A 20381-nucleotide genomic window follows, 5' to 3' on the forward strand; every position below is an offset into this window, starting at 1 on the left:
TAAAATCACTCCTTGGATCACTTGATTTTTGACTCCAAATGACTAAATGGAAAACTTTGAGTTGTGTCTTGTAAGCTTTCTGGAAGGAACATGCTTGTAGTGACTTGTCAAGTGAAGATAAAAGGGGATTCCTGTGGAACACCACAAGATCTTGTGTATAGTTGATTAATCCATTTCATTCAGTCACAGCTGCAGCCTTTTCATGAATTTGATCTCATTCTGTGCGCAAAGGTTATGCGTATTTTGATGTATGGACGGCGTGTAATTGACTGATAAAATACACATAAAGACATGGTTTGTGCACATAAACTGTATTATTCTTGTCCTGCTCAGTGAAATGCTGTGTTGGGGCACAAAACAGGAATTAGTCATCAGCTGTTTATTTGTTTCAACCTGAAAAGTAAAGATGTGTTTTCATGAACATGTCAAAATGAACAAAACGGAATCCTACTCCTTTTCCATTTCCTCTGTGGGATGAAAAGCGAACAGTTATTCAACCTCATTAGTCATTCAAAGAGCAGAGCAGAGTTTAATCAGGACCCTCAAAAGATGTGAGTCCCATATATGTGAATGTGACTGTACAGTTAATTGAATGCATATATCCGAGGCTGTATAACAGCAGGACTTCTTTTATTATTTCCTCATGCAGAGGGCGAATAAGCACAAAATCATGAATAAGGACAAAAAAAATATTCATAAAGCAAGTTCATATTAATACAACCATGATGTACAATACAACACTTCAGATTAAAATAAAACATTCTTCATTAGCATTACATCACCATGCGAAAGTTTGGGGTCAGTGAGGTCCTTTTTTTGAAGAAGAAAACACAATGTCATTCACCAAGGTTGAACTACATGTTTCAATAAGAGTAAATACAGCTGTAATGTTACAAAAGTTTTATAGTCAAACACACTATTAAATAAATAATGTATCACAGTTTCCACAAAAATATTAAGCAGCACAACAGTTTTCAACATTAATAATAAGAAAGGTTTCCTGACCTGCTAATCAGAATAGTAGAATGATTTCTGAAGAATCATGTGACACTGAAGACTGGAGGAATGAATGCTGAAAATTCAGCTTTACCATCACAGGAATAAATTACATTTTAAGAACAAAAAAATGTTTTAAATGGCAATAACATTTCACAATATTAACCCTTTTTTTTGTTTGGTTTTTGTTTTTTGATCAAATGAATGCACCCTAACCCTATACTCCTTAAAAACATTAAATAAAAAAATACAAATATATTTTTTAAAAAACTTACCAATCCCAAACTGACAATAAAAAACACAGATCCCACCCATTTAATTTGTTCAGGTTGCCACTTGTAATTGATTTTCCGGGGCATTAAGGCCATGTTTTCTACTAACAATATATATAAATAAATATCCTTACATGTCTTTATTATTAGTCCTGTCAATATTACGAATTTATTAAAACATTCACAAAAATTGTATTGGAAATTGATTACTTTTTACCAATAAACTAAATTTAAAGAATTACTTATTTTCCTTAATTAATTTCTTTAATTACTTTCAACAGCTTTAATAAAGTTTGTAAGAGTAGGTGATGAAGCCACAGATGCATAACCCTTTCTTGTCATACTGTCTAGCAGAATGTGCTGGAAAAGGAGACCAGCCAAGCTTGGGTGTGCTGTGATTTATAACGTGCTAGACTGATGTCTGAGGTCTTGTGAAGCCCTCAGGTGGTGAGGTGAGATAGTGCAGGTGTTAAGGTGCAAATGACTGTAAAGCCAGTCACACTCACCTCTCACCTCTGCCATGCAGTAAACACTTAAGAATAAATAAACTTCACTCCTTTAGAGCTAGTGAATCTATGTCTAATGATATTCCTCCAGATAATCTTTAAAATGTCAATAAATCACCCATCAAGCAACAAAATCACTCTTTTCTCTCGATTTTAGACTTGAAGGCATTGAGCCTTGTTCACAGTGATGAGTCTTTTTTACAGGCCTCTCCATCCCTCTGATGAAGCACTTAGCCCACTTCTATTAATAGCAGCAAGAGTGGCATGATCGATTATTCAACATGACTCAGATTCTGCCTTCTCATGAACTGTTATTCAATAACCATGGATAAAATTAGACATACCATCCTGAGGGGACAAATGGCACAGAGCAAGAGTGAGACTGTAGAATGTTTGGCTGTGATTTAACAGGTCAAGTTTTCCTTTTCTCAATAGGCTAAATTTGACAAACTTCTGCATCCTCCACAGCTGGACATCAGTTCCTGGATGTAGCTAACATGAAGCAGCACTTCCTCTATTTCACCTCTCGTTGCAGAAACAGCTACAAGAAGGAAAAACAAGGCACAGACAAGACTGGAGTGTCTAATCATGCCCATTTATCAGTAAAAAATACAAATTTCCCTTGCCAAAATAATAGCTGCATAATCACCTAGCCAGTTTGTTTTCCATTGAGCTATCATAGTAGTAAATTCTATTGGAACAACTGGGATGATTAACTTCTGACAGTATCCTAATTTTATGACTCTGGCACCTTACACCCGGGTTAATGCCAAAAGGAACTTCCCATTTATAATTTTTATTTGAAATTGGACAGCCACTGACTATCTGCATATAGACTCTAACTGATGGGTCTGGACAGGGCACTTGCTGTTGTACTGCTAACAGGCTTAGCTTAATGAGAAGCAGATAAATGTCAGTGACAAGGCTTATGACCAGCACCTGTTATTAGAGGTGCCCTTCATGCCACACACAATACACATGTCACTTTTGGAATCTGGCACTATAATAATATCTAAAGCTATTCATGTTATGTTAATATATGCATGCCTGTCTATTGATGTATTTTTATTGTCAAATATTTTATTTTATAATGTAATTATATGTATTTCATTCTTGTTATCATCCTTTTACAGTTGTGATTTCTGACACTGAGTTCTAGCCTATAACTATAACGTTTGAAACTGCAGTGGATGGTCAGTGATTGAACTCTGTGTGCATCTGCGAAGCGTAATACAACAACGAGCCAGCAGAGGGTCCCAAGAAATCACAAGATAAGTGTGTGTGTGTGTGTGTGTGTGTGTGTGTATAGCTATACACGCACATTGTTTAAATCACTGTTTTTATGTGGTTTCAGGCACTAATTCAATTTTTTTGTAATGTATTTTTTATAGTTAGTGAAACATAGGCATTTGAACATGACAAATAAAAGCTAAAATCGTTTTACAAAATTTTGAAGAACGTTTTAATTTCACCTTCTCTTAAAAGGGGTTAGGGTTTGTTTTATATTATAACCTCTGGGACATAAACGTGTCCTAGGGGAAAAAAGCGGTAATATGCGGCTTGAATAACTCTATGATATGAAATGCAGCAATTATAAAAGCCAACGTTCTTCATACAGCAAACGAAAACGCACAAGAGCCAACTGTTTTACGACATCATAACGCAGCTGTCAAACTCGAACACTACTAAACTGATTTATTTCATCAGAGAGACTACAGCCGCAGGCGCCAATGCTTTGAAAATCTAAAACAGGACGTGACGTCAAATTTCGGAAGAAAAAAAAATCCCAGAAGATTCGTGTTATTTCCGGACGCTTCTTGTCACATCAGCTCGATACAGCGTCCCACAGGCAGAGGTGAGTGGACCAAAAACAGAGCATCTGCCTCTGACAATTAAAACATATGGTAGGCTCAGCGTTAAATATGATTCAAGGCTAGCTTTCCTCTATGAGATAAATAATATTAAAACCTCCTCGCCGACTCATAGCATTGATGCTAGCTGGCTAGCTCATGTAAAAGATGCCACGGTTGCCAGGTCAAAATATGAATAACAGCAAGTTATATCCCTGTTCCGATGTTTTGGTCTGCTGAGAGTGTGGGTTGAAAAGGGGATAAGCTTTTAATTTGTCCGACATTAATTGGATTTATTGAGAGCATTGTTTATGGTTGGCTAGCTTGTTGACATAGAGAAGCTTTAAAGAGATGGTTCAAACCAAATATGAACAATCATTGTCAGGGTTCTCTCCCTTGTGTTGTTACAAATCTGCATGATTTCTATCTTCTCCGAAACACAAAAAGAGGTATTTGTCAGAATGACAGCCTCAGTCTTTGTTCACTTTGATTGCATCTTTTGTGCATTAAATGAAAGTGAATGGTTAGAGAAATGTCATTCTGCTTGACATTTTCTCTTTGTTCCACTGAAGAATGTAAGTCATACAGGTTTGGAACAACATAAGGATGAGTAAATCATCACAGAATGTTCTTTCTTTTTTGTAGGTGAATTTTGCCTCCAGTGTATTTTAGTGGCCATCTAATTTGCATTGTACCAAAATTCATTGCTTATATTCATAATAGTATGTTTTGTCATTGTTGATGGGGTAATGACAATGTGACATCTACAGCACCTCCCTGTCTCTTATTTTGCACATGCATCCTTCTCTGCTAACACTCAACATATGATGTGTTATGTGAAAACAAACCCATCATGATATGAAGTTAGTGCCCCAAGGTGTTTGCCACACAATAATGAGAGCTGAGCTTGATTCTGGGTCACTGAGGAACAAAATAGAGGCATCACATGCTGCTTTCCTGGTCCTGAAATGAAAACAGCCTGTTAGTACCAGGCACTGCAGTGAGGAAATGTGACTGGCCCACAGGGTGATTTCAGTTAGTCACATAATCACATCAAAACAGATCGAGTACTGCTTTATTATTTGCACAGTCTCATGCAGACACATGTTCAATCACAAGTATTGAATAATGCTTTTGATACATGTTACTAAGATATGAAAAATGAAGGCAGAAGGATACAAATCTGTTGTTTACTGAAACAGGGAGTTATTATTTATTTTCCTGATGTCACCATGTCATGTGTAAATAGTAATCAGATGAGAGACCCTGGTTGTGATTCAGAAAACATCTGTTATCAGAAAAAAAAAAGTTTGGCTAAATTGGTGCAGATGTGTTTTATGGACCTAAGGTGCCCGAGTCCAGTAGATATTACTTTGATATAGTAATGACAATACAAACTTTGTTCTTGCAAGATTTCACAGCAAGATTGTTACAACAGATTTTTCAGCTAAGTTTCATCCTTTTGAAGATATAGAGGCCTTAAAAATTCATGCATCAAATGATACAGGAGATTAGTGTATAGTTATAATACCTGCAGATATGTGTTAATTATTATTATTTTGTTGTTTACCCCTGTTTGATTGCCAGCAATTGAAGTCAGTGGCCATGGATGATGACTATTACGTGATTTTAGGGGTGCAGAGAAATGCATCTCCAGATGACATCAAAAAAGCGTAAGTTAATCTTGGGTGTCACTTAGTCCTCTCAGTATCCCTAACATACATGCTATTCTACATTGTAATAGTAATTCAGAATTACAAAATAGTAGCACTTCTGATTGGTTTTAGTTGTGTTCTGGTATTCTACTTGTCTTGGCTCATTTATCACCTAGTCGTGCTGTATTTTTCTTGTAGTTACAGGAAACTGGCTCTCAAGTGGCACCCAGATAAGAATCCAGATAACAAGGAAGGGGCAGAAAAGAAGTTTAAGCAGCTTTCAGAAGCTTATGAAGTCCTTTCAGATGGTAAGTCCTAACATAAGGAATTAATAAAGATAATTAAATAATTATAAAGATAATAAAAAAATAAATATGCTTTTCATTTAAAAAGTTTACCTAACATATCAGCATTTTCAATTGTCTCTCACGGCCAGGGAACATTTGTTGTATTGGACTGATTGGGCCTTCAAATATATCTTTACTGTTGAGCCGTTGCAAAAAAAGTTTTTATCACCCCTACAATTTATCGTAACAGTAAGGGTTTTTAAATGTGCTATATCAATGGAGCTGTAGATTCCCAAAATACTATAAACAAACATTATTTATTTATAATTTTTTTGTATTTAGTCAAACGTGGCACAGCTGATTACACACACTCACACTGCATGCTAAGCAAAGCTTTATCAGCCTTGTACAGACTCTGCATTTTTGAGACGCTCCTTCATAAGGAGAGGTTGTGTTCAGCGGTTGTAGCCGCCGCTCCTTGATATGGCCTTTTTTTCCAAATTCCAAGAACATGGTTAATGACTGATGGTACTGCACCCACTTGTGTCTGGTGCCTTTAAGGTGTTATTCAGGGCTGGTGCATGAATAATATAATTACTAGATTTTTGACAGTTGCCGTATGGTCTCTCACATTTTATGTTAGTTGCTTAACCCTCGGTTTACTCTTTTTCAGCAAACAAAAGGAACGTATACGATCGATATGGAAAAGAAGGCTTAACTCCAGGTGGAGGTAAATTACATCCTACAGTACATTTCTGTAATATGATGTTTGGCCCTAATTAATCCCTATTTTGGAATAAATATATTTATATACATAAAATGTCAATATGTTGTGTTTGAACCTGTCCCCTTTTTCTTTATTTGGACAGGAGGAGGAAGAGGACACTTTAATAATGACCACTTTGGAGGATTCACATTCCGCAATCCAGAGGATGTCTTCAGGGAATTCTTTGGCGGTCAAGATCCTTTTGCAGATTTCTTTGGTGAGTTTGTATTTACCTCAGTGTTTTTCATTCATTGCATTCAGTCTTTAGACGTTATGTGCCAGAGAAACGAGCGCACAGACATTTTTTAGAATTTTGTGTTTGAACTTCTGTTTTTGTGGTAGATTTCTATATTTCTGTAGCATCGCTTTTGCTGAGTAATTAGCTGTTGAATTGGATTTACTTCTAGTAGAGTTAACTATATTGATCATGAGCATTGTAATGTTTCAAGTGGATGTCATAACAGATGTCAGTAGTCCGGGAAGATTTTACAATTAGTGGAAATACAATCCAGAAGACAACAAGCACAGTACTGAAAATTGGCAGAGCTACATAAGGCTTATAAATGCTACATTCTTAGGTGGAGATCCATTTAATGATGACTTCTTCGGTGGCGGTCGGCAGCACCACCACCACCACCAACACCACCACCACCACCAGCAGCGGGGCATGAGCAGAAGCCGAACAGGAGGGTCCTTCTTTGGCGGCTTTGGGGGATTCCCACCTTTTGGGGCAGGATTTTCATCTTTTGATGCGGGTGAGATATTATGTTTAAAATAAAGACCACAACCAGCCTAAACAATTCTGAAACTTGTACTACAATCCAAACATCAGGGTGTATGATGTCTTTTTATAGGTGTAAGGCTATATATATTTACATCAGTGTGAATCAGGACAACACATGGATTAGAAAATTTTGGTACCATAGTATTTCCTTCTTTTTTTAATTTTATAATGTTTTTGATTTTGTTAGGTTTTTCTCCCTTTGGGCATATGGGAGGAGGAGGATTAACTTCTTTCTCTTCAACTTCATTTGGTGGAGGGGGAGGTGGCGGAGGCATGGGCAGCTTCCGCTCTGTGTCAACCTCCACTAAATTCATCAATGGCAGGAAGATCACTACAAAAAGGTAGGGATCTTTCCAGAGTTGTAACTTATCCATCTTGTTTTTAACTAACAGTGGATGTGGCCATTTGTATGATGCAGTTATTTTTGTAAAGGCATCATTTTCACCCCTTATTGCACTTTGATATTTTTCTTATTATCTTTCTATAGCAGCTAATGAATTGAAAGTATCACAGGAAATAGCTTACTTCCATGTTGCAAAATAAGCTGGTTAAGTTTGAGGTATAAGTGCAACGTCAACCCAACTGCATAAGCAACACAGCCTCAAACAACATTTTAAATCATGTAATTCATAAACGTGGTATTTATTTCTTTTGACAGAATCGTTGAGAACGGACAGGAACGTATAGAAGTCGAAGAAGATGGACAGTTAAAATCTCTAACCATAAATGGTAAGGAACAACTGCTGCGATTGGAGCACAAGTAAGATAATGGAGCCCTTTCAGCACAAACTTAAGCTCAAACAATGTTAGCACTGTCGTTCAGATGTCTGTACATTGCGTTTTTTGGCTTGTTTGTTGTGTTTTTTCCCTTTTTCATTTTTAGACTGTTTCTGAACAATTTTTTGTTTTGTTTCTATATTTATAAATGGGGACTGTCATTATTTTGCGCTGGATACGTGTCATTTTACTTGTATTTGGGACCATAATGTGAGATTTCGTTTTTTCTTCCCGCGAGCACTTTGTGTTGCAGTGTCCTCATGAATGCACATTGCATTTTGAATAATGCTTTGGGCTGAAAGGAGAAAGAGGATTGTGCATTGTGCATGACTTTACCAACTGTGTGGAGTGTGGAATTGGAGTACGTAACTTACTGTTCAAACTTTATGGCAACTTGTCTAATTCATTTGTTAAACATATTTGTAAATGATGGTAGAGTGCTAGATTCATTGTACTGATATGCAGGTTTTCTTATTTTTAATTAATGAAAATGTTTTTTGTTTCTTTTCCCTCATTGTTGCATGTAAAACAACAAATGTTGTTTATAGTTGTAATGTTATTACTAAATAACCTGATGAGAATCAGAGTTAATAATATAACTGATTTATGAGCATTCGAGTAACTTTGTGTACTTTGTAAAATAATTTGAACCTAAATAAATGACTTTCATCCTTTTTGGGGATGTGGCAGCTCTGCGGTCTATGTAGTTTTGCTTTAACTGAGAGTGATCTTTGATTTTCTTCCAAATCCAATCATTACAGGAGCGGGTTGCAGCTTGTTTGCTTAAACTAACAATGCTCTACTCTGTTATAACCAAATATGTTTAGTTTTTTCTGCATCTTTTGGGGTTTAGAGTGAGTAATCTTTTTTATCTCATCTCAGTATTAATGTACATTCAAAGTAGAAACCTAATACAGACAGTTAATATGCCATTAACAAATATACTTACAGATTAAAGTGATGTATCCGTACATTCCATATCAGAATGTACATTTTCTAACATTTCTAAAACGCAACATTGTAAGTGTTTATTATTGGACGATATTAAAAGTGTTCATGTAAGTGCAATTAAAAAAAGTGTTCTAAAGAGAAGGATTTGACAGCTATGGTGGGTTTTAGAAAATAAAAAATTCCATTTCAATAAAAACGATTATTTAGACAATTTTGTTGCATTATGGATAGATAACAGTCTTGAATTCTCTGGTACGCAGCCTAACGTTTGTTGGCTGTTGCCTTCGATCAATGCTTTCCAACTCTTCCAAATGAAGCTGGCTGCAGTGCTACCAGAATGCATGGCTAACAAAACTAACAAGCTTTGTGATTTTGTTTTCATGCTCTCTAAATGCATCTCTATCTCTGGATGTCAGAGGTGTAGTATGCATCACGCAGAATTATCCTCATCAAAACACTTTTGGGAAACTGGCTGGTAATAAAAAGTATAACTGGTTAGAAAAAATAACTCTTTTTAAATTAAAGACCGCTATTAATTCACTCCATTAAAATAGTGCTCTGGCCCCTTTAAACTAAACCACACCCCTCTCTCTAGGAAAAGCCCAGGAGATAGGCATGCTGGAGGGTCACAGACAGAGGAAGGAGCTCCCTGACTCCTCTTCCTCCTCCTCCTCGCATTCTGCAAGGCAGTCAGCTCAGAGAGAGGAGCAAAATAAAACTACAGGCAAAGGTCAGAAGCCCATTTCATATTTCGTGTGAGATTCCAGCAGCTGGAGCATAATCTTTGTGATACTTAAAAGTAATGTATCTCAACAGAGCAAACTGGAGTCAAGAGGAAGAGAATGACGGTGAAGGGAGAGACCAAAAAGGCCAAAGAGTCCTAAATTTGTCTCTTCATCTCAACTTATAGTACTGATAGTCTGACATGCTGTAGCTGTGCATATTCTGTGTTGAAAACTCGCTAGCAGTTTTGGTTTTGTTTATTTTATTTTATTTGTTTGGATGCAAAAGTAACATTTATTAGAAGTTTTTTATGCTGATACTAATCGATAACAAATAGTAAATCATCTGCTCTGAAGAACTTTGACTGATTTTAAAAAATCAAAATAAAAACCTGAATTTGAAAAGATTTAATGAAAATCTGTGCAACCAAGCATTTCTCATTCGCATGATCCATGTGGTTTATTATTGAATAAACAAAACACAAGCAACCTACATGGATTTTCAGTAATAAAACCAGAACTGCCTTTGGTTGAATTTATGGTCAAACTTGATAACATTTAACTCGTTCGATGTAAACACAATGCTAGATGCTTGGTATTTGGTTCAGTCTTGGTTGTTGTATAGAAGCATAGTCATACTAAAAAAATACTAGCCATATTATCAGTTTCAGACTAAATACAACAAATCTGTTAAAACAATGGCTTGTACATGCCGTTTTCGTGAAATTGCAGTCTCCCTTCTTTCTGGCGATCCCTGCCTTTAGCAGTGGACCCCATTTGCTCCTGGTGAGAAACTTCTCTTTCAGCTCCTGAAAGACTTGGGGGTCCGTCATGTTCCATCTCAATCTTCTGCTCTACAAGCTTTAGCAGGTTGTCTTCCTTTCCCATGGTCATGACGTCTCCTTCAGCCTGAGCAAATTCACAGCACATCCTCAGGCTATGGTCTTTAGTAAGGTTAGATGCCATGCTGAATTTAACATGGTTAAAAACGAGGCAGTGAGGGAGAGACTTACAGTCTTGACAATGACACACACAGTATAAAGGTCCTAGATCACGTTGTTTTCTCAACTCACAACTTTCAATAACGTTTTATGAAGTTTCTATCTACAGAAAGCTTTTTTTCAAAGCTTTTTTGTCCCTCACAGCCTTGATTTTATTTTAAAAATTAAATATGGTGCTACACTGCTAAGGTCTATTGGATTCAGAAGATGATTAAATTAAATTTGGCTATATATGTTTTGTTGTCAGATTGGTGTTACCTGTATTTGTGTTTGGTTAACACCCGTTTCAGTGGAATTAACTGATGGATGGTGGACTGAGATGGGTCCTGAATCTCTTCACCTCATTCCCACCGAAAAACCATACTTTCTGTTCACAAGGACATCAAATCTGCTTTAACAACTAATGGAAAGTGCACTGAAAGGGGTGTTTTTTGGTTGTTTGTTTTTTACATTGAACATTAAAAATATTCATCCTTTTTTAGAGAAACTGTTTTGTAGAGCTCTTCACAGAGATCTAATTTCGGTTAGTTCATCATTTCTGAATTACTTTGTGTTCTGTAAAATATGTTTGAGTTTGCTGCTGTTATTTGAAAGCATTTGTTGTTTTACCATCTTCTGCCCTTTGAAAGAGCCCATTATCTTATCTTATTATTGGGTTTGACTGGTTGACCCTTCGACTGAGGAGGCATCTGTTTTGGGAATTCCTTGACTGTAACCTGGTCCAGCCGCTTCATAAACCATGAGGGAAGCCACTCCTCCAGATTAGTGTGAAGTTCAGTCTGTGGAGATCATTGACAATAAACCATTGTTTTTAGGTATTCTTATTGTTCTTATTAGGACACCGTATTAGAGTGTTGGTGTTGATTTTCCTGCATTGCAATCCTCTTTAAACATATTTGTCTGTGCCTCTGCTATGTCACCAACAGCCAATCTAACTCAAAATACAGTTTGATATGTAATCCAGCATAGTGGACTGTTCTTTTGTATTTAATTCAGAACATGCCTCCTAGCAGGAAGGTTTTCAAGAAATTGTCCTGGTAGTTGATTTCTCCAACCATCATGACAAAGGTCAGCAGCAGTGACAACATCCCTCCACAATGTTGCTGTAAAATAAATTCATACATTAAACTAAAAGACATGAGAGATTAGATCTTTAAAATGTTGTGGCATGCTTGTGTTAAATAATTGTGCTCTGTGGATGTATTGTTAACTGCCATTCCAGCAGCTCACTACCGCTGGAGGTTCATCCAGGAGGCCAGAGCCAGGAACTCTTCACGTTCAGCAGCACCACCAACACCAGGGAACAGATCGCAGCAGCCCTGTCCATGTACATTACATTTATGCATTTGGCAGACACTTTTATCCAAAGGGACTTACTGTACATTCAGGATATACACATTTTTTTCTTGTCTAGTATTTGTGTTCCCTTGAGCCTCAACCTTTTTCACTGTTAATGCAATGCTCTACCACTGAGCTACAGGAAGACATGTAGTTGGACAGATCCCGCAAATAATTCAGCCGCTTCCAAAAGCAAGACAAAGTTTAAATGATTAGGCATGCTTTAACTTTTAACGTCTGTCAGAAGAGTCAAGATGAGCATCCTCAAAATTAAATTTGCACTATAATTTTCTTATTTATTAATTTATTTTTACGCCAAGTCGCCTCGCTCTTCTTGTTATTCAACTGACCAATCAGAATTCATATTCAAATTACGTCCAAATTCCGACGGAAAATTAGCTAAATGTAATTCGTGTCTTTCCATATATATTTAACAAATAATTATCATCTGGTAACCATTCAAGCTTTAATTGTTTTTTTTTTTATTGCGACTGAAATTGAAAAGAAATCTGCGAATAACGTAAACTTAAAAAACACGTCGATTAAGCTTGAGGTAAAATTTTACAATAATGATAGAGTTCTTCTAACTTACGCACAGGTGAGTTTGTTTAAATGTTTTATAATTATCATTATTCTGTATATATTATGACTCGAAATTTATTCTGTTGTAGCCTACAGTATTCACAAATGTTGTGATGATGATTATAACGCGTTGTTAATCAAAAATATCTGCAAGGGATCATCATAGTTATCAACAAATATTTAAAATCAAACCGTTTCCAATGAGTTATTGGTTTGATTGACCAGTCTACATATCAGGCAGATTTCCTCACAGACCGCAATTGTTCATTCATTCCTTTACTTGCTTGCTTACTTATTTGGCTACATGCAAGTAAGTTTGGGAAAAAAAAGTACAGTAACGTTATATACACACCTGTTGAATCATTTGCAAGATCTCTTTCCCAACTGCACATAGCCTATCTATTGCAAGAACCAAGAGCATGCATGTTGTGATTATATAGGATTGCTTTAACGTTATAGAAAGAGAAGTTGGGTCATAGTTGTTCTTTGCTTTTTTTTTCTTTTTTTCTTGGTGTATACAACATCACAACATAGCCAACTGTATCTCCATTTTTCGATGAATGGCTGTAGTATATTGTACTTTGTACTGGCACGTGCAGACCATGTTGACTGATGTGATTTCATGCAGTGACCAGTGTGGGCTTCAGATACACAACGAGATACGTTAGAGGAAACATCCCAGTGCATACACAGTCATATTGAGCAGATGTGCTTTGATCCCATCTGCATTCCTGTAGAACAGAACGTTCTTTAGCTCAGGATGCTGAGACACCAAACATTTCCAGTTCAGGTTTCAGCTGTGTAACTCACCATTTCATCTCCAAATATTTCTTGCATACTGGATGTGTCAGCAAACTGATGCCGTTAAATTTCACCCTAGCCTGTAGCGGAGACAAAATTTCTAAATGTGGCCTTTTGCAATTAACACAATTAGAATATATGTTTAGTTTCGGACCATCATTTAGTGTGTCGAGTGGTTTGTAGGTGTTGTCTTGTTCCAAGGCTGTTTTTTAAAGGTTTTGCATTGGATGCAGAAGCCACCTGAAACTGTACTCAATCTGGAAAACATACAAAGTGTTAGTTGAAGAGGTTGTTAATGTAAGCATCTAGTACAAAAGAAAACTTATGTAGTAATTGGTGCTGTTCACATCTTCTTCTGATTCCTTTATGCAAGTGTATAGAAGATGCTGGGGAAATAAGCAGTGCCTTGCTGGTAAGACTATTAAACCCTTAATTTAAGTGTCAGGCTTGAGCAACAGTAAAAACTCACTGTAAAGGACTCCAGAAGAAAATCAGTCATGTCCATGACAATGCAATGTTTTGATGAGTTTGGTTTGTATGTCATCATCGCCTCTGCACATCTATATTCAACAAATATGAGAAATAAATGAAGAAACTAGGAAACACATTTCGAACATTTCTAGAAATTGGCTGACCTGTTGGTCTTGGTCGTGTTGGTGACCTCCTTCCTCTTATTATGTACGGCCTCATGCAAGAAAGAGGCATCATTCTTTTTGAGGATGATCTTGGTCTTACTGCTCTCACATGACCTGCCCTAGCAACCAGATGCAAAGCTGTGTTCTAAAACGTGCAGTATGCAGTAATATATCATCTTATGTAAGTAGATATCAGTAATATGTAATCTGATGCTAATTTTGTTGCTCAAGAAAAACTTCTTATAATTATAAATGTTGAAAACCATGCATAATTTGCTAATAAGCTTTAGGTTTTTCTTTAAACATTTTACATCTTCATATTTTTTTAGGATTAATTGACAAATAGAAAGTAAACCAAAACTAAAATATCATATTTTGAAGTTAAATGAAAATTTGTGATTAAAGGTCCCCTTCTTCGTGATTCCATGTTTTAAACTTTAGTTCTCAATCTCAATCAGTTTAATGCTGGATTTGCACAAAGATTATTGCTGAAAGATGGAGCAGTTCCCTCTTTGTCTGGAGAAGGCATTGTTTATGGACCACAACTGGTAAGTGTATTTTATTATTTCAGTTGGTGCATTTAACAGTTTCTGTAACTTATTACACAAAGGGCAACGCTGTTTAGCTTTGTTAACTAGATGTTAGGGCTGTGCAAAAAAACGAATGCGGTTTTCATGCAGCATCTCCTCAGTAAAAACGCTCCTGTGACTATAAATACATCTCCAGCACGTGCGTTCTAGCCCAATCACGTTACCAGGAGGACAGCCTGCTCTCAGCTGCTGTCGAATCACAACACAGGAACCGCTGGCCCAATCAGAACCCGTTACGTATTTCTGAAGGAGAGGCTTCATAGAACAAGGAAGACATCAGCCAGTTTTTGTGACAGTGAAAACAGCAGTATACAGATAGGTGAATTGTGTTAAAAATACTGTTTTTTACACGCGAAACATGAACACATGTTATATTGCACATTGTAAACACAATCAAAGCTTCAAAAAAGCGCGTAAAACGGGACCTTTAAGACTCGTTCACTGCTTGCTAATAATATGATTCGAAAATAAAAAATTACAATATTAAAAAAATAATGCCAAATTAAAGCTAGTGGTCTCAAGCTTTCAAGATGCATCAAAAGTGTTTAAGTAAATTAGGCAAAGCACCAAATCTCCATCAGTTTTGTTTAGAAGTTTCATGTCAGCAAAATGTCCATGATCTGTGTGTCCTTCAGATGCAGCATGATGAAGGCATGAACATACTCTATAGTTACTAAACATATACAAATTAATAAAGTATGCATGAAAATATAGCCTTGAGCTATATACAATTACATCTGACATTGTTCAAAAGTCTTGTTTGTTGCCCGATTTAGATTTTACCCTGGACAAAAAGTGAAGAACTTGTGCCTGTGAAACAGCGCCTCCTTGCCTAGGAGAAGTGACCTCCACGAGAGGCCAGATACAGTGGGGTCAGTCCTTTCTTATCCCCCTCATTCAGCAGTCTGGAGTCTGTCACCATCTCCAGAATCCTGTGGCATGTGTTGATCCTCCCATATCTCACCAGAAACAGAAAATAATGCTCAAAACATATATGTAATTGCAGCTTTCCTTCAGTTTCTTAAAAGGACTGGCAAATGCAAATGCTTTTTAGTGTTTTCTTATCGCCATTCTGAATCTTTGCAGTAACAGACTTACTCGGAGGCCAAATGAAGTGCAGATTTCTTCTGTTTGGACTTCTGGTCCAACGAGACCTCTAATCCCAGCATGTTCTTCACAGACTCTGGTATTCCCAGTCTACAGGCTTAATGAAGAGGAGTACAGCCCTCAATATCCTCATCATTGAGAAGCTCTTTCACACTCTTGCGCTGCAGATAAACCAGTCTTCCTTCCTCTTTTTAGTGGAACTACCAGGAGAGGGCAGCAGTGGCTTAAGTTTACGGGTCTTTAAGCAAGTTTGTAGTAATTCAGTAAAAGATGGGAAGTGTCTCGTAAACACTGTTCGTTTTACCTGCAGTACCCGTGTGGGTACGTTTTTCAGACCCCTTGCTTGCAGGATGGCCAGATGCGAGAAGTTGCATCCGGATTTGTCTTTTTCTTCAGATCAGCTCCTACAAAAAATAATTGTAAGTGTTTCTCAGTGTTATTTCTCATCATTATGTAGAGTATTATAATAAATAAGATATTAAATGTAAGACAGCAGTTCTAAACCCATTATCCATCATCTAATTTGGTGTTCTTGTCGTTAAAAAAATGACACACCTTTTGGAAATTGGTGTAGTGTAAAATCTTGGATTCAATCTTTTTGCTTTCTTTAAATTAACACATGTTTTGTATTTAATTTTAGAACTGATGTTCATAGGGCCTTGCTGATGAGAAAAAAACGGAACATAACATAAGGGTTAATATAAGACAAAATAAGATATAAAATAATGATGATAAAAAAATTATAATTATTATTATAAATAATAATGAAATATTATTATTGATTTTCACTTATTAAGGTTACCATGGGAGAGGAGCAGATTGACAGTTCTTCATGCTCCGCAGATTGTTGCCAGAAGAAGTGGAGAATGGCCTTTGCAGTCAACAAAGTCAATGTCAGCAATAATATCCAGCTTTACAGTGATTGCCTGAATTTCATGTTTAAGCATAGTTTCTTCACTTACAAACACCTGCAGTTCCCATAGCTGTGAGATAAGGTACTCAGAGAGTTCAAAATGATAAAAAATGGCTGCTCTGCAAATGGAAAGTAAATAAGGAGATATATCTCAGATATTTTGATTTGTTTATTTGAGACAAGTTGCTATTTAAACCCAAAAGTGTAATAATGTCAAATACACTGTATATCTCTACCAATGAGAAACACAGATGTGGGCAATAATATAATACGGTAAGAGGCTGAATTCTAATATTAATAGTGTATGATGCTGTGAGCAGGCTGACCTACCTTTAACAACAGTTTTTTGAGAAGGCTGACCACCACACGTAGCATGGACAGTTGACTGCTGTTTAGGATGTTAGGATCTGCTCCCTGCGTCAGAAGCACAGAGCAGCTTCCTGGCTGGTCCTTCTGCACAGCCCAGTGAAGAAGTGTGTTCTCTTCCTCATCCCTGGCATTGAAAAATAAGATTTTTAGTTTAGTTTCTTTACAGCAATATTTAACATTCATAGTTTGTCATTAATTCACGTTAATTCAAACTTAATAAATGTCTAAAGGTGTGGGTCTGTGTACCTTGTTTTCCAGTGAACTATACTCTTAGTCTGATGATGCAAAAGTGTCCCATGGATGTGGCATAGTGCATTGGGCTTGCGCCGATGTTGTCACGTAAGTCCAGGTACCTGGTGTGCTTCTCCAGAGCGACTACATTTCCTTTCTTAGTCCACTAAGTTTAAAATTCAGTCATGAAAAATGTTAGAGCACCTGCACAAGCTGTCATCTCACAGTACTATCAGACGGGGGAAACTAAAGGCATGGCACAAGATTTTCTCTGAAAAGTTATCAAATATTTTGTCCTGCATTTTATGTCCTGTACTATTAAAAAATGTGAAGTTAGTTTTTGTTTTCTTCCTCCTTTTTAAGAAATGAATACTTTTTTTTTAGGAAGGACACATTATGTTGAATAAGAATCCTGAAAAAATATGACTATTTCCACAAAAATATAAAGCAGCGCACTTGATTTCAACATTGCAATAAGCACAAAATAAGCATATTAAAATGATTTCTGGTGGATCATGTGACACTGAAGACTGCAGTGATGGCTGCTAAAAAAATCAGCTTTGCTATTAAAGAAAAAATTTGATTTGAAATATAATAAAACTTAATGTTATTTTTAATTTGTTCTTGAATTTTAACGTAACAATATACATTTCAACATTTTTACTGTTTTTACTGTATTTTTGATCAAATAAATGCATCCTGGGTGAAATTTCAAAATCTTGCTGACACAAAAACTTTTGAGTGGAAGTGTATAAGTATACTTTCTGAATAAATTTGAGTGAATTTTGATAAGCAGAGTTCCTCAAAAACATTTGCTTTCATTTCCATCCATCACGCTGTCATATGACTGTTGTCTAGATTTTGACTAAGTTTTGGAGATATGTGTCATTTCTGTGTTTTTTGTTTTTTTTTGTCATCCTGCAAGTAAACTATGAAAAACAAGAGATCAGGTGCCATATGTTATTAAAAAACACACATTTCATTGCCTTTCAAACACACAAGCTGTGGTTTTTCGCTATCAGTGAGTGGGTTTTTATAGTGTGGTTAGATGTGTGCTGCTTATCAGATTACTCTGTTTCACTAAGAGAGAGAGAGAGAGAGAGAGAGCGATATAGCCCTTACTATTTTTCTGATGCAGACAACTGGTTCCTAATGAGCCTTTCAGGTAATTCAATAAATGAAGCATTACTTGTGAGATTTGTAAATATCAATCAAGGATTTAGGAGTTAAGAGGTTACATATTACCATCAGAGTGGTCCATTTCTGGCCCAAGATCATTTCCTGTGAGTACTAAAGAAGCATAAACCCCTGGCTATGTTCATGGGCCATTACTGCTCATGAAGATCATTATTTGTGAGAAGTACGACTCAAGCCTGGCAATACAACATTGTAGTGTCTCCATACAAAATATGACAAAAACTTGTTTCATACAAACATTTTATAAACTAAGTAGCATATGGTTAAATCCGTAATAGACTTACAGTCACTACAAACATGTCATTTGGAGCAGAACCAACCAATCATATAAGGATTTGTTTTATTGATAAAACAAACAGCTCATGTCTAATCTAATTATGAGCATGTGACGTTTAGTAACATGTTAGTTAGTTATTGCCTGTTATGCCCTCCTCCATCTCTGCCGGTCCTGCACCGTCTTCTCCACAGTGCCCCAAGACTGCTTCATGTCCTTCAGTTCACCTTCTATAGTTCGCTGCCAGGTGTTCTTCAGCCTTCCTTTCTTGCGCTTTCCATCAGGGGTCCAATGGAGGTCAATTTTGAGGATGGAAGAGTTATTTCGCCTGATGGTGTGTCCAATCCATCTCCAGCTTCTTCTCATCAGTATGGTGGCCATGTCTTCTTGATGGCATCAAGCGAGTAGTTCTCTGTTGGATATTGTCTGTGGCCAGAATATACAGAGGATTCTTTTGAGGTTTTTGGTGTGGAATGTGGAGAGCTTGCTAAGATCCCCCACTGTCAATCTCCAGCAATCTGCTCCATAGAGGAGGGTTGACAGCATGCAACTCTGGTAGAATCATACTTTGGTGTGATTTTTGTACTGAGACGACTTCCAGACGTTGTTGAGCTGATCTGGCGACGTTCCTGGCTTTGCTGAGTCTGTTTTGGATGTCAGTGCCGGCACCTCCATCATGCCTCACCACACTACCGAGGTACGTAAATTCATGGAGAGATTCACTCCATCATGTGATTGGTGCGGGGTTGGTGACGTTGAGGGTCATGAGTCATGACTTCAGTCTTGGTCAGGCTGATTCTCAGGCCTACCTGCTGAGCGAAGAAACTGAGAGTTACCTAAGCAACAGATCACTTGACTCCATATAGTCCAATACAGTTCAGTTTCTTTTCATTGTAAGATTAAAAGGTATTGTATAATGTTTAATAGTTAGTTACATGATATTTCTTGGTTTTATGATCTGATCTTATCTTAATTGTAAACATTTGCAGATAGATGATGAGAAAAACAGTAAGCTAGTTTTATTTTAATCTAACGATTTAATGGTGGAAGACATACATTGTATAAAGTATTTTTGCAAATAAAACCAATATTATTGGATTACATTTAACAATGAAATACAATAGAATTGTAGTCTTTCTATTTAAAAATGTCCTATTTTTTATTGTGTAAAAAAAAAAATACTCATGCACAACTTTATATAGAGGCTTTTGATTCACTGCCATTATTTTTGTTCATGTTCCTAATTTAAGAACATTTTTCACATACATCAAAACATATTTTCTTGGAAAAAAATATATATATATTTTATATTAATAAAGTATAAAATGCATATTTGTGTTTTTACAGGGTCCAAGCCTGTGGAAAGTATTAAGTATCAAGACCACCATCCTGACACATGGCCTCCGGGGTTGAGGTTCTGAGGGACTCTCACACACCAGCAGATTTTGAGAATAACTGAGGAAGTGCCATCAGAGAACAGACCTCTCAATGGGATGAACCACTGCCAGATACTATAGCTGGGATGGCTGACTTTGGGAAATTGGTTTAAAATAGCAGGACCGATGGAAAGCATGGGGCTCTAATCATGGCAGGACAAGAACAAGCACTCAGCTCTAAATCAATAGGGACGGTCCTCCTGAGACAATCTAGCACCTAATAGCAGGATGCATGATACAGACAGGATCTGGATGGACTTCTGGCACATCCGAATTTTACATGGAAGCATTAGAAATCACAAATCACAATCATGTTGTGATTTTAAATTAATTCATCATAA

The 20381-nt window shown here is 36.7% G+C and overlaps 1 protein-coding gene and 1 pseudogene across 2 annotated transcripts; one reads left to right on the forward strand and one right to left on the reverse strand.

Moving 5' to 3' along the window:
* The first annotated feature begins 3475 nt into the window (after window positions 1-3475).
* dnajb6a (DnaJ heat shock protein family (Hsp40) member B6a) lies at window positions 3476-11381 on the forward strand. 2 transcript variants are annotated; one of them, XM_026206013.1, is made up of 10 exons: window positions 3476-3629; window positions 5212-5297; window positions 5478-5587; window positions 6240-6296; window positions 6436-6549; window positions 6911-7087; window positions 7304-7457; window positions 7775-7845; window positions 9440-9574; window positions 9661-11381. In XM_026206013.1, the coding sequence occupies exons 2-10, from the start codon at window positions 5230-5232 to the stop codon at window positions 9726-9728; spliced, it is 954 nt and encodes a 317-aa protein (XP_026061798.1). In that variant the 5' UTR covers window positions 3476-3629; window positions 5212-5229; the 3' UTR covers window positions 9729-11381. The 2 variants fall into 2 exon arrangements, with proteins under 2 accessions (XP_026061798.1, XP_026061799.1); XM_026206014.1 differs by lacking the exons at window positions 9440-9574; window positions 9661-11381 and having other exon boundaries at window positions 3477-3629; window positions 7775-8585.
* A 1605-nt stretch (window positions 11382-12986) lies between these two features.
* LOC113046322 (transient receptor potential cation channel subfamily A member 1-like) lies at window positions 12987-18985 on the reverse strand (annotated as a pseudogene).
* Window positions 18986-20381: the final 1396 nt, after the last annotated feature.

Source organism: Carassius auratus, chromosome 27 (assembly GCF_003368295.1).
Source record: "Carassius auratus strain Wakin chromosome 27, ASM336829v1, whole genome shotgun sequence".
Lineage (NCBI taxonomy): Eukaryota > Metazoa > Chordata > Actinopteri > Cypriniformes > Cyprinidae > Carassius > Carassius auratus.